Genomic DNA, 13,073 nt, shown 5'->3' with positions numbered 1-13,073 from the left:
AACAGTCAACAGCTAATCACTTAGACTGAGATGGAAGTTCCGACAGACGATCTGAAGACAGCATACCGATAAGCAGTTTATCCCTATGAAATGACATCTACAAGATACCAGTATGTAGGGTGCAAAATAAGTTCCAAATGACATCAGGGATATGGTCTATTCATCCACACACAGGGACAAGATGCAGGGGGGGTAACCACTAAGGAAACCCCCAGACAAGAGAAAAAGAAGAAATCAAGAACTGGTAAGACAGCCTAGATGCAATATGAATATTGATGTTTTGATAGAATGGACAGAGGACAACTCAGTGATGGTTCCCCTTTTTATATTCTCTTTTTAGGGTGTCTCGAGACTAAGACGCTTGCATAGGAAACAAGAGACAAAACTCCCCCGACTAGAAGAAGGAGATTTAGACACAAATTAATAATGTTGTCTGTTTTAAGTTTGAACCCTGACTAGTTACATCAGGTTTAAGTCCTGAATAAAGTGGCTATTAACATCCATCCCGCTGAAACTGGTCGACTATACAGAAAAGGCTCAAGGTGATGACCTGAACCCCAGAGACAAGCATATATTTGGCAAGCTCAGAAAAAACATATCATTTTAGTGAACAGACCAATCCTGTAAAAATCCTTGTGGCAATAGATCCACACAAAAAAAAAACTATTTCAATTTTTTAAAAGAAAATACAAAAAGATTGTTTTAAATGTTGTTCTTTTCTAGTTTATAAGACACACTATGAGGAAGTAATAAAAGGTATATTTGACTTCCTAGAGGGTTCACTTATTTTTAGTTGTCAGTAAAAGTAGTGAGAGACAACCTAGACAGGTGGCACACCAGCCCTGACTAGGGAGACAGTATCCAACTGAGGGATAGTTAGTCTCTTTTGAACAGGGATATGTACTAATCAATAGAATACTATAGATGTAGAAGGTACAAATTATTAACTCAAAGATTTTCTGTCTGTTTTGTGTGAAAAAGATATAGGGCCCCGGGCAGAATGTGCTTGTCCTTAGACTTATGTAGTAATTAATTTCCTGAGACAGGGAATGAACACTCCCTGCCCGGTCTAGGGCCAGGAAAGCAGGGGTTACAGTAGGGTGCAAGTAAAGTAGAAGGACTCTAAAGGTAGAAAATAAAGGTAAGCAGATCACATAGAATGCATTTTAGAGGGGGCTTAGAAGCAAAAGAGAGGAGAACAAGTAAGGAGAGCTGGAAGAAGGCAGGTCACGGAGGAGGTAATTGGGACATTGATGATACAGACAGTAGTGAGGCATCTGATAGGAGCAGCAGTGAAGAACAGTGTACTTTTCCATCTAGCCAGAAATCAGACTGTGATGTGCATAATTGAAAAAGTCTAACATACACCAGCTAGACGACCCTTTGTGGAGAAAAACATTGAGTGGGCCATGGCAATTCAGCTCCAGAAGCACGTGCATCAGGCTAATGTATTCCTGCCAAATCAATCAGATTGTAAACCTTATTGCAGGACCGAGACAACTATCACACAGGGGGTGGTGGGTGATGTGCTGCATAACTGGGATGGGGTGAGGCCAGACTACCGGTTCTGATCAGGGGTCAAGTCCTAAAAAAAGAAGTGGGGGGGACTCATTAATAAACGCAATTGGATGCAACATCGCCAGAACGTCGCCAGAAATGGGCATATCAAGGTGAAAGCGGGTCTTCTTGGAGGGGATGCAGCAAGTCGGAAGAATTGTTTCCCACTATTCAAGTGGGCCCTGCCCTTGGCAGCAAAGCAGTGTTCAAATGATATGATATGATATGATATCGCATTTATTTCGCACCTATACACAAGCGTTTCAAGGCGTGAGAATTGGCGAAATGGCGAGAATAGCTAGGAGCACAGGCTAACCCAGTCAAGTTCAAATACCTTTAAGAGATACTTCTGCGTAAAAGGGATTGGTTGTGCAAGGTGGTCACTGGTAAGTAATGTAAGTACTCACCGCCCTCGGATCAGTCCGAACCAAACTTTGCCAGTTTAGTCGAGGTCGCTAGTAGGTTCGAGTCCTGCAGTTTTGCAACGCTACGGCTCTCAGCGGCTTCGGTGGAGAACGATCATCTGTGACAAGATAGTTGCCTTTTCTCAGCTTCCAATGGAGATATGAAGAAAATTCTGGTGCAGCAGGCTTCAGGGTACAGGAGAGCAGAACAGCAAGGGAACAATAGCGACCGTCACCACCAAGTAGTGACGCAGGGATTGTGGATGTGGGCAGCTTTACGCATACTCTACTAATTCAGGAATAAGAGGAGCTAGGTCTGCAAAATTTGTCAGGAGAAAGCACGTGACCGCAAACAAGCGATGATGGCCCAAATCTTGGGTTTGCACTTGAGACCGCAGTGGTTCTGCGGGTTACCATGAGGTAGAGCTGGACAGTTCGCTGGTTGGCCCAGGAACACTTCCGAAGGGGCTCATTTGATGCGTAAACAGGGGTGCAGATAGTAATTGTCCCCACTACTCCAAAGGGGAGAAGCACCTTGGCAGGCCTTCTTGATTGAAGAAGAAAGCAGGGGTCCGATTGGGACAGCAGAGGGCGAAGGGTGCCAAAACCTTCCAAACCGTCTCTGGTGGTTTCACAAGTCTGTTTCTTTGTGTAGGAGGCTTGGCTCCTTCTGTAGTTCTGTGAGAACACAGGTGATTGACCTGGAATGGATGCAGAGCCCCTTCTCTTATCCAAGATTAGCTTTGCGCCAAAATCGAGGACTTCTAATGGAAGATCTGCTCTCTTGCAGGCATTCCAGATGTGGACCAATCCTGGTCCACGGTTGTCTCAGTCTCTCAGTCATTCACGCACTCCAGAAAACCTGGCACCAGTAGTGTGGATTGGGACTAGACAGTCCCAGGCTGCTTCCTGGGCACATACACCTGACAGGAAGAAGCCTGCAAAAGAGAACGGTTTTCGCTGGAGGCTGCATGCCCAAATACAGGAAACATTTTCGGACATGGCCACAGACTTGTGCTAAACATAGTTTGACCCAGTAAAAAGAAGTAAAACATTATGAAAAGTAACTGCTGCCACCAGTTTTTCCCAGGCACACTCATACAAAATCACCTAAAAATCCTTTGAGGGTATCTTGGGCCATAAAACAAAACGGGAGCCCAGCGCACGGTACTATAAGGTACATTGTGCAGTGTTCAAAAGTTACCAAGAAATGGCAACATAGTCAACGACTAAGGGATACATAGTTTCCCAGTACTGACAGTCTAAAGGGCGGGTCAGTTTCCCCACAACAAGTGAGCAAAATCCCAGTGGAGTTCAGCTGAAGGCTGGGCTCCACTGGAAAAAGGCAGGATAGGAAAGCCAAACAAAAGCAAAAAGATTAGGGGTCCATAAATGAAGGGAAAATTGCACATATATGAAATCTTTACAAACACATGCCCTCTGTAAATTACGATCAGCATCACGCAACTTGCATGCCCTCTGTAAGTTACGATCAGCACCTTGTATCTTGGGTTCATGCAAGTTGAGTGGTGCTGATCGTAACTTGGGTCCTTTCAAATTAATGTGTGTTTGCACACAGTTCTCAGGGGTGCTGGATGGTCGGGCAAAGGAAGGCACAAAGGTTGTGTGGTTTGCGTGGGGGTGAGTTGTGGGCGTTACTTTATGTGGACAAATCCATGAATACGCAGAGCACGCAGAAAAAAATCTGCACGCAGGCTCGCTCAAAGTCGTGTGGTGCAAGCATGGAAGCAAGTAAAGCTCTTTTCAATTGAAAGTGGAGCGTCAGACAAGTGTTTATACATAATTTATTAATTGAAGACTCTACTGTCTAGAGCAGTGTAGTGAGTGCGGTCCAGGTAGTTGGTTAGTAGCCACTCAGCTAGGTTTTTTTTATCTTGGTGGCTTTGGTCGTAAAGGTTGGGGCACCCGGTGACACCAACTTCTAGCATACTGGTACGCTTTTATTCAGCCATGCACTAGAGCAAGGCACGTTGAACTACTGCAACAAGGCAGAGGTCAAAAAACGTTTTTATCTGTGTATTTAAGCACCTACTGTCATACCTAAGTGGTTTGCCCTTTGAGCAAAGCAGAAACAAGATGAGCGAGCAAGCTCCTATTTTGTCACAAATGGCCTGTCGAGTGACTGAACTTGGTGTGGGTTGTAGGAGGATTCCGGGCACATACCAAGTGTCGGATTCATCCTAGAAATGTTAAAAAGCCTTTTGTCAACCCTTAGGTGGCCACCATCTTGGAGGCACGTGTAACGGCTGCACTCCAAGGAGGACGAGGGTTTCTCCTATTTATGTGTCCATCCAATGTTAATAAAATCGGGCTGGATGTAGCCTATTTTTAAAACAAAATCAAGCAGTTGTGACATTTTTCATGGCTTTTGAGTGGGGGGGGTGGGCGCGTGTGTGTGTGTGTGTGTTGCTGAAGGGCTTTGGCACAAGGAAGCAGGAACTATTTGATTCTATGGATAGCTAGTGAGTTTCTCGGTAGAAGGTGAGGAATGTACAGTATGGTTTTTTAACACCAGTGGAACAGGAAATTCATGGCAACAGGCCAAGCACAAGCTGAACGTTCCTCGTCAGAATTCTGTTAAAGCTAAAGGACCCCGCATGAGGAGTTTCCTCTAGCTGTTGGTACTACAGGAGATCAGCAGTGAGATCTTACAATACCTTTCCTTGCCAGTGATGGAACAGCGCAGCTGTGCAAGTTTCTTCCATCAGGACCCTTTGAGAAATATGGAAGCCCAGAGGCATAGGGTGACCAGATTTAAAAAGTAAAAAACCAAGACAGGCCAAGTAACATAAAAGTAGGACTAACTCTTCACAGTGGCTGTCAAGGCACTACACTTGAGTCGTGGTTGGAGGAGAAGGAGGTTTAAGAGTCACTGGTAGAATAAACACATATTATAATTAATGTATCACAAACTACAATCTCAATTCGTAAAAAGCAGCATTTCCTCTGTGAGATTTTGTGCATTCCTGCCTGTCAGCTATGAAGACCTAATACCAAAAACCGGGACCACTGCATTTTTCAATGGAAAAATAATCTTGAGAAAGGCGGACAGAGCACCAAATACCGGAACAGTCCCGGCAAAACTGGGACGTCTGGTCACCCTACCGGAGAGGCAGGAACTTCCTCCATAGCGTGTTTGTCCTAGTTATTCAATGGTAAAACATTCCGTTTGTCACTTGGACTGGGGAAATAATGAGTCATGAGACACCAAAAAGCCAGCCAGGATCACCTGTTTAAATACATTTAAACTGGAATGGTCATATGATTATATTGGGGTAAAGCATCTGCCTGCCTATCAGCCACCTAGGATTGAGGATTGGATTGAGGATTGCACATGCAGGAGTCTAAAGAGAATGGCACCAACGGTTACGGTGTGGGGGCACTGTGTAATATCTACTACTGGCATGCGAAAGGGATAAATTTGTTTACAGGCCATGCATACGATGGAAATAGCTTATTTGACTTATTGAACAAGGCCAAACCTACGCATGCGCAATTAGCTACTAATAGCTTTGCGCCACCAGATGCGGCCCCCATGCAAACACGTATGCCAATGAGTATTAATGTATTCATGTAGTAAAAGAATGTTAGGGGAAAAATGTGGTTCTTACATTTGTTTTTCTACAGACCCAAAATATGCTTTCGGGACAGATATGCCAAAATTGTCTACTTCTACTTTTGAGATTTGTGGTCGTTAACCTAGCCGTTATCTTAACCCCTTAACTGCCAGGCTATTATGCAAGTCTATGCAAACAGGACGACCACATTAAACAGGTTTATGCCACAAAAATTAAAAAAAATCACTTCAGGCAAACTTGAGAAATGTACATGTTAAGAAAGATCGATACAAATCACTAAATACAAACACGAAGAGTAGGCCGGGAGTCACCAATACCCGCGTTTGCAGATGAGGCGTGTCCACGTGTAATGCGACGGAAAACATTCCACAGTAAAAACACCGAGGAGTGGAGAAGCAAGCACAGGACTGGCCTATGGGCGCAAACGGCATGCGGAAAGACAGGGAGCACCGTAGCCGCAGACCCTTACCAACAAGCACATGCCATGCATGCACATGTTTAAATGCACACGTTGCATTTGTCATGAACAGCGAAACACAGTTACAAAATAAGGAATGTGTGCAAATAAGATGTTTTGAAAATGGAGCTAAGGTTACTGCCTACAAAAAGCAGAAAACTACAAACCTTGTGAATGTCAGCGTTAAGGTGCAGAAGCTCTCTCCAAAGAATAAACAAGTCCACCACACCATGGATTAAGCCTTAACTCACACTACACCACTACTTCACAACACTTGCTTTAAAAAGTATGATGCTGACATCCATCTTATGACTAGCGAGGGTGTTGTAAAGCAGTGCTATAGTGCGACGGTATCTTCAAATTGCATGATAATGGACTTTCTTTGTATGTGAGACTGTGTTTATTTGGACCCACTGTGCGCTGCTAACTTATAATGTGCATTCCCGGGGTTTGCAGTACTGGGGTTTGTTCTCTCCCCTTTGAAGTGAGTGTGTGTATGTTAATCTTGGCTCCTAATCATATTTGTGTAGGTAGTCCCCTTAACTCTTAGCGGGGGCATCCTAACGCCATTCACCTCCCCCCCACTGCACACCCAACCAACCCCTGGTCCTGGTGTCGTGTAGGCCGGCACATCCACCCCTGCCCCTCCCCCACTCCCCCCCACCCTTTCTGACGTGCCGGCCTTCCCTCCTAAGCATTCCCTGTGCAAGAAATAATAGGCGGAGACAAGTTGTACGATTGGAAGTGTTAATGCCACAGCAGCTTTATTTTGCATAAAGTCTTGGAGTTATCTTACATACGATCCGTAATTCACCACACCACAGGTTCTTCTACTCCGTGTGAGGTTACCTAGGGTCTCTCCCCCCCCCCCGCCGTCGGCGTCGTACAGACGCCTCCGGGGTACCCCGGCCCTGTCTATCTTCTCTCTACCCCTTGGTCATCTGTCGTTGATTGCCACTTGCCCCCATCCATATCGTTTTGTTGTCCTCTTAACTTTGATCCGTTGACCCAAATGCAGCTCTGCCCGCCCCCTCCCCTCTCTGAGTCCCCAACGTCCCCTTCTATCTACCGCAGGCCGCCCCTTGGCGCCTTGCGACTGCAAGATTCCTATACAGACACCACCGACAGTGTCCCAATGCATCTCATACTCCCCATACATACACCGGACCGACCCCGCCCTCCGGTGCCGACCCACCACTTTCTCCCTGCCTAAAAAGTCATCGTCCTGCGATGTCCATATGTACTAGTGTCCCATACTACTTTGACTCACAGTCCCACCTTCTTCTCTAGCACAGCCTCTACTCGAGACCCTCATCCCCAAATTCCTTCCCCCCCCGGCGGGCTTCCCTTGAAGACCTTTGTTGTATTTTTGAGCTTTGTTCTTTTGATCCCCCCCCCGCCCCTCTCTTTTGGGTTTGGAATGGTTTCTAAGACCCCTATCTCCCTCCCCTTTTTCCCAGGGCCTCCCCTGAGTCTAGTACTCCTGGGGCACCGTAAGATCTAATCTGTTGGCTGTGCATTCCCCTATGGGCCTGACAGCGCTTTGCTACAGGGATCGCAATGTAACTCCGCCGGGCGACCTGAAAGGAAACAAAATTCATTACATCACATTTCTTCATAAAGGGAGGGCGGGTGGGAAAATGCTTCTTCTTGGAGCACACGTGGCGGGAGCAGGAACCGGGGGAAGTGATCGCTCGTGTGACGATCCTACCCTTTTGTAGGGTCTTCCCCCCCGGCTTCCTGCTCCCGCCAACCCCCCCTCCCCCAACCAAGTCCATGTTCCCCAGCCACTTACGGGGCGGCCCCCTCTCCCTCCGCCCCCCCCCGTGGTCGTGAGTTGGCCCCTCCTCCCACGCCCCCGTGGGACTGCCAGAGGAGGAGAAAAGGGGAGAGGGGGAGTCTCTGGCCCGGCAACCCCCACTAAGGGGCGGCGCCCGCCATGCCGCGTCCCACGGCGCATTCGCCCGCCATTCTAAAGCGTGTTTTTTCACTCAGATGTATATATGTCACAGAAGCAACACTAGAGCTAAGGGAACATGAGGACGGATTTTGCTCTGTAACTCTTGACCTTATCCATGAAGATTCCCCAAATATTGCGAGCACCTGATCTGGCCGCATCCAAACATGTATGGTAAGTTTGGTGAAATTTGATGGACGTTTTCATGTTAAAAAAAAGTATGAAGAAATATGTTCTTTGCAATGTCCTTTCCACAGACCAGACAATAACCTGCCTTTCGGGATGCATACTTAAAAATGGGCAGCTTCCATGTTGGTGATTTCTAGCACACCTTTAGCCCTTTAGGGAATGTCAACACACCTTGTGAATGCAGATTTGCATGTGCATTTGCTCACGTCAGTGCGAAAAACAAGACTACAGAGACGGAACTCAAATGCGAAAACAATCACAAACATGTAGACACGAATCAGAAGCGATTTTGTACACGGGGATTGTATGTACACACCAAGCAAGCCACACATTTGGATGCAGCAGCTCTATGTGCAGGAAACACTTGTGTACAGGCGCGTACTCTGGGTAGTAGGTGTCATGGGGTGCGATAATGACTATGGTATGCACCTTGGACATGCGGGGCAGTGCAATGCATGATGAGAAGGCAAAGCAATTATTATTCCTTTACATGTGTCCTGTTCCGACTCATCGCATTGTTCTCTATTGTTGCGAATTCTCAGAATCACTCCTACCCTCGCTGATCCATTTAACTGGCTTCCCAGGTCTTGCAAAATGGCACTGTGGGAATTCCGGAGGCCAAGAAACGCAGTCGTTGATATCAATGATATCAAGCTAGCAGCCTGAGCCTCCCCCGCCAACATTGCTTTTCCAGTGCTACAGAGGGCCCCAAGAGAATGTTGTTTGAGCAGTACAGTAGCGTGACCCGGTGACAGTGTTCTTGAGCTCAGTCAGGAGGGCCCTCTCACGAACGCACCCACGCAGTGAGGAGACCACCTGCACTCACTGTGAGCTACTGGGGATACCCTTTTCAGTGTATAGCTCTCTACCATTTGTGTTGCAAAGGCGGGTGAAAACACCAGATTTTATTTTTGGCGGTGAGAGGCCCATTGAAACGAATGGGCGTGCAGGAGGCTTGGCCGGTTAGTCAGCTGTTTACAAGGCGGGTGACACCCGCCAAAAGCGCGTGAGTTGAGAGCTATGTGACAGTGCGACCTCTCCCTGTCACCCATCTGTCAGACCACGTGTGCACCGCCAGGGGTGCAGCTCAGAAGATATCGACCAGTCCCCTCTCAAACCCCAAGCCGTCTCTCAGCACCCGCCCCACCCGCCACTCTCGCATTAACGTTGAGACGAGTGTTTCACCTACCCGTCTCCCACGACCACACACTTGATGGACATGCCCTGCATGCCTGCTGACGACGGAGGGCTGTCCCTGTCTCAGCCAGACGTCCAGTCGGCGCAATAGCCTGCCTCCGGAGGGGTCACCGCCAGAGCAACCAGATGTTTCAGCAGCTGTTGAGGTGTGTGGGGCCTGCTGCAGCGCAGGCGAGAGCGGAACAATTGAAGAGGTTGCTCCCTCGAGTGGGGGGGGGGGCAGACGGGGGCGCTCAGGTGAAGGATTGCCTGCAATAGACACCAGGGCCTGGGATACTGTGCAAGGCGGGGGGCAGGAACACTCTTCCGGGTCGACAAACGGGTCGCACAGAGGTCACCACGCGTGTCCGGCCGCCCACGGGAGGGTTCGGGGACTCGGGTGGGGGCTAGGTTGTTTACACCTGCCTCCTGGTCCGGGGACTGTGGCTCGCAGGGAGTTCTGCCGCTGCTCTTCCTGGTGACTCAAACGTTCCTACCTGGGAGGTGGGTCGGGGACAGGTTATGGGCTCCTCCCCAGAACCCGATTGGAGGACCTTGGGACATTTTTCTCCTGAGACTTCCTGAAGTAGGTGTACATCGAGAAGGGTGGGAAGGTTTCTGCCGGGAGTGCCAGGCGCGCAGGAGACCGGGGGAGGGACACGGATGTCGAGGACAGAGAAACCGCAGGAGCCGCTGTATAAGGGACACAGCTGCACACTAAGCTCTCTATTGTAACACTGGAAGGAACCTCACTTGTTTATAGTTTTCACTTTCCTTTTATACATCCACCATGAAACTGTGAAAGTATCAATGTGACTGCAGATCAAAAAATATTGGCTTTGAGAGCCACACATGGTATTAACTTCTTTGACAGTTAAGTGACAACTTTATAAGCAGAAATCTGCAAAGGTAGCTCAGCAGGTTGAGGTATTGTTTCTGAGGTTTTACACGAAGTGCCCTGTCTTTAAATCCTATGGCTTGTTTTCATTTTCATTATAAAACAAGTGCTGTCCAATGCACCATTTTGATGTGAATAGTGAGAGGTGGGGTCAGTGAAGAGGCAATGAAGAGAGAGGGGAAAGGAGAATACGATAGGGTGCGAGAAGGGAAGTTGGTTGCAGTGAGAACAGAAAAGACAACGCGGAGGGAGAGGTAGCAGGAAGGCATGCTAGCCGAAGGGGGAGCAGAGTAGGGACTATTTATTAGGGAGAAGAGGGAGAGAGGGAGAAAGTGTTTTTCAGAAGCTGGAATTGGGCACCAATGGGACCAATATGGAAGTAAGTGAGAGTGTAGAGAGGGATAAGGGGGAGTTGGGACGAAGGAAGAGAAGTGAGAGAGAAGCGGGACAGGTGAGCGAAACAATGGTAGTTGGGTGTCATAAGTTATTTGAGATGCCAAATATGCGCCCACTTGAGTGCCCAACTTTGGATGTGGGCCCTTAGGATGGGGAGGCCTTATGGAGAGGAAATGGCAGCAAGAACCTCTCCTTAGGTGCTATCTGGCCTGTCAACCCAGAAGGCTGGATGATGTAGGAAGGACATCATTGCCATGCACTGGGCCAAGGTCTTTAGAGACTGTTGCACGCCGGCAAGTTATTTCAGACAACGGTTTGCCGTGGGATCAGCTTTTTTCTGACCATGCATAGGAGAAATTGTAAAGCAATTGCTTAGCACTGCTGGAGATATTTATGAGGCAACAATGAATGCATGCATTCTTTTCCTCTCCAGTCAAAAGCACCACACTAATTACTCAGTAGTCCTATTTTGGACTCATTTCACACCACTATCAGCCCTCACCTCTGTGAAATAGATAAGCCAATAATCAGGCTGGTGTGCAGAAAGAATATATGTGTATTATTTAGTAGACAAAATCAATATCGCTCGAGAATGATCACTAGAAACTCCACTTCATTCAGGGACCAGCCCCGTTCTTTGGCATGGGCGGAGTGAGCAACGGCCCGGGACACAGAGCTAAATAGCTGAGGAGGGGAGTGCAATAAGGGGCCAACTCAGAAAGCTGACTCTGATGTTGCCGGACAAAAGATTAAGCAGCCTGCTGTGCTGGTGATCGCTCCTCTGAAATGTTTGACTGGCTGCTCTCTGCCGACTTGTGGATGACTGCGATGCGTGAAGAATATGCAAACAAAGGAATACATATTCCAAACACTACATGTGAGATGCTCTGGAGTCACACACTTTGTGCCCCTCATTATATGTGTTGACAGCTTTTCAAGTGGGGCAATTTATAAGTGATGGCCATTGTGTTTACAGAGTATGCGCTTAACATTTCAGTGTGAACAACTGAACATGGGGCATTTCTATTCACCAGGCCAGCACAAGTATCAGTTAGCTGACCAGACCTAAGCATTCTTCAAAGAGAATTTAAATGCCACGCAGAAAACAGTTTCAAACTATTTTCTTTATGTTCATGTCTCTTTATTTGACACATCAAACAGTTTTTTTGTATATTAATTTTTAGTTAGATATGGTGCATCCCTCGGAAGGGTAACTGTCATTTTCGTGCTTAAGTATTCTAGTGGCTACTTTGGGACATGGACTAAATGCATCCTCTCAGCATCAAAGTTCTTTTAATTGTCTAATCAAGGCGGTCACTGTCTAGTGCCCACACCAGGTGACAACTCAATTTCACTCTGCTCCTTGATTAGGAAAGTAGTGTTCATTGTGTGTCACCATGTAGACAGTAGTCAATGGCAAATCAATGCAGTGATATGTGTGCAGCAATGTTGTGTGTGCTGCACAAGCCACCACCCTGTTGGTTAATGGCGAATATGTGGCACTCCAATATGTAACAGCACATATGCCTGTTTTTTTTCTGATGTGTCCATTGTCCATACATAACATACCAGAATATTCTTTGTATGTGGCTCTGATGAGCATGCCATACTGTGCCCACACTTAAACGCATAAGGCAATTAAAGAAGTTGCCTCAAATTGTACATCCATGAGGCCAAATGCCCTTTCTACGTTGCAACACTATGATTTCCACTAGCTGCTGGCCAGCACTAATGAGAGATGCTAATGCCAGCTCTCTTAGCTAAAGCATGGGCCAGCTCGTTTTTGCAGAAATAACCCCTGAGGCCTGCATAATAGTGAGGAGGTACTGGCTGAGGAACTGTGGACCCTTTACCATGCATTAGAAGCTGGTTTTGGCTAAAATGCTTCATCAGCTTATTACTGGTGAAGCTAAAGTTAGTAATAGCTAAAAACCTTTCCTTGTAGCCTTTCTGTGCATTGTTTACTGGGTCTCTCTTCTATGGTATCCTGTGCTGTCTATAGATACAATTCCCCAAAGATGTTTCTGTATTGGGGTTGGGCATGCTCACACTGAGACCCAGCCCTTTCTCATCTAAAACTCTTTAGCAACAAGAAGCAAAAGAGCCCTTGTACCCCATTTGAGTGGCTGATGTTGCAGCCATTTTATACTCACATCCAAAAGCTTAAACTGTCCAAATGAGTATGTATGGTTTATGGTTACAAACATTTTAACGGTGAGCACCGAACCATGCTTCTGTAATGAATTTATAGATTCACACATACAATCCTTTTATCACAGACTTGTTTATTCAATATAGAGATCTCTGATCAATGTTATAGTCCTGAAACACTCTGTGATGTAATGCAAAGCATACAGGAACCCTCACTGGTGCTATTTGTCCCTTTTCCCACTCTCATAGAGGTATTTTGAAAGAGTATAATAAGAGTGTACCAGACTGT

At 46.9% G+C, this 13,073-nt stretch overlaps 1 protein-coding gene across 2 annotated transcripts in view; it reads right to left on the bottom strand.

Moving 5' to 3' along the window:
• The window catches only part of LOC138582078 (ras-related C3 botulinum toxin substrate 1-like), a 53,501-nt gene extending 43,674 nt beyond the window's left edge, over positions 1 to 9,827 (bottom strand). The window contains exon 1 of one of the 2 annotated variants that reach the window (XM_069653031.1): positions 9,353 to 9,827. In XM_069653031.1, the coding sequence (XP_069509132.1) occupies positions 9,353 to 9,393 (41 nt within the window). In that variant the 5' untranslated portion in view covers positions 9,394 to 9,827. The remainder of the gene's footprint in view (positions 1 to 9,352) is intronic. The other variant, XM_069653030.1, reaches the window with a different exon arrangement.
• Between the last annotated feature and the right edge of the window lie 3,246 nt (positions 9,828 to 13,073).

Source organism: Ambystoma mexicanum, chromosome 3q (genome assembly GCF_040938575.1).
Source record: "Ambystoma mexicanum isolate Mex_15411 chromosome 3q, UKY_AmexF1_1, whole genome shotgun sequence".
Taxonomy (NCBI): Eukaryota; Metazoa; Chordata; class Amphibia; order Caudata; family Ambystomatidae; genus Ambystoma; species Ambystoma mexicanum.
Note: the sequence above shows the minus strand (reverse complement) of the source record. Positions and strands in the feature narration are given on the sequence as shown.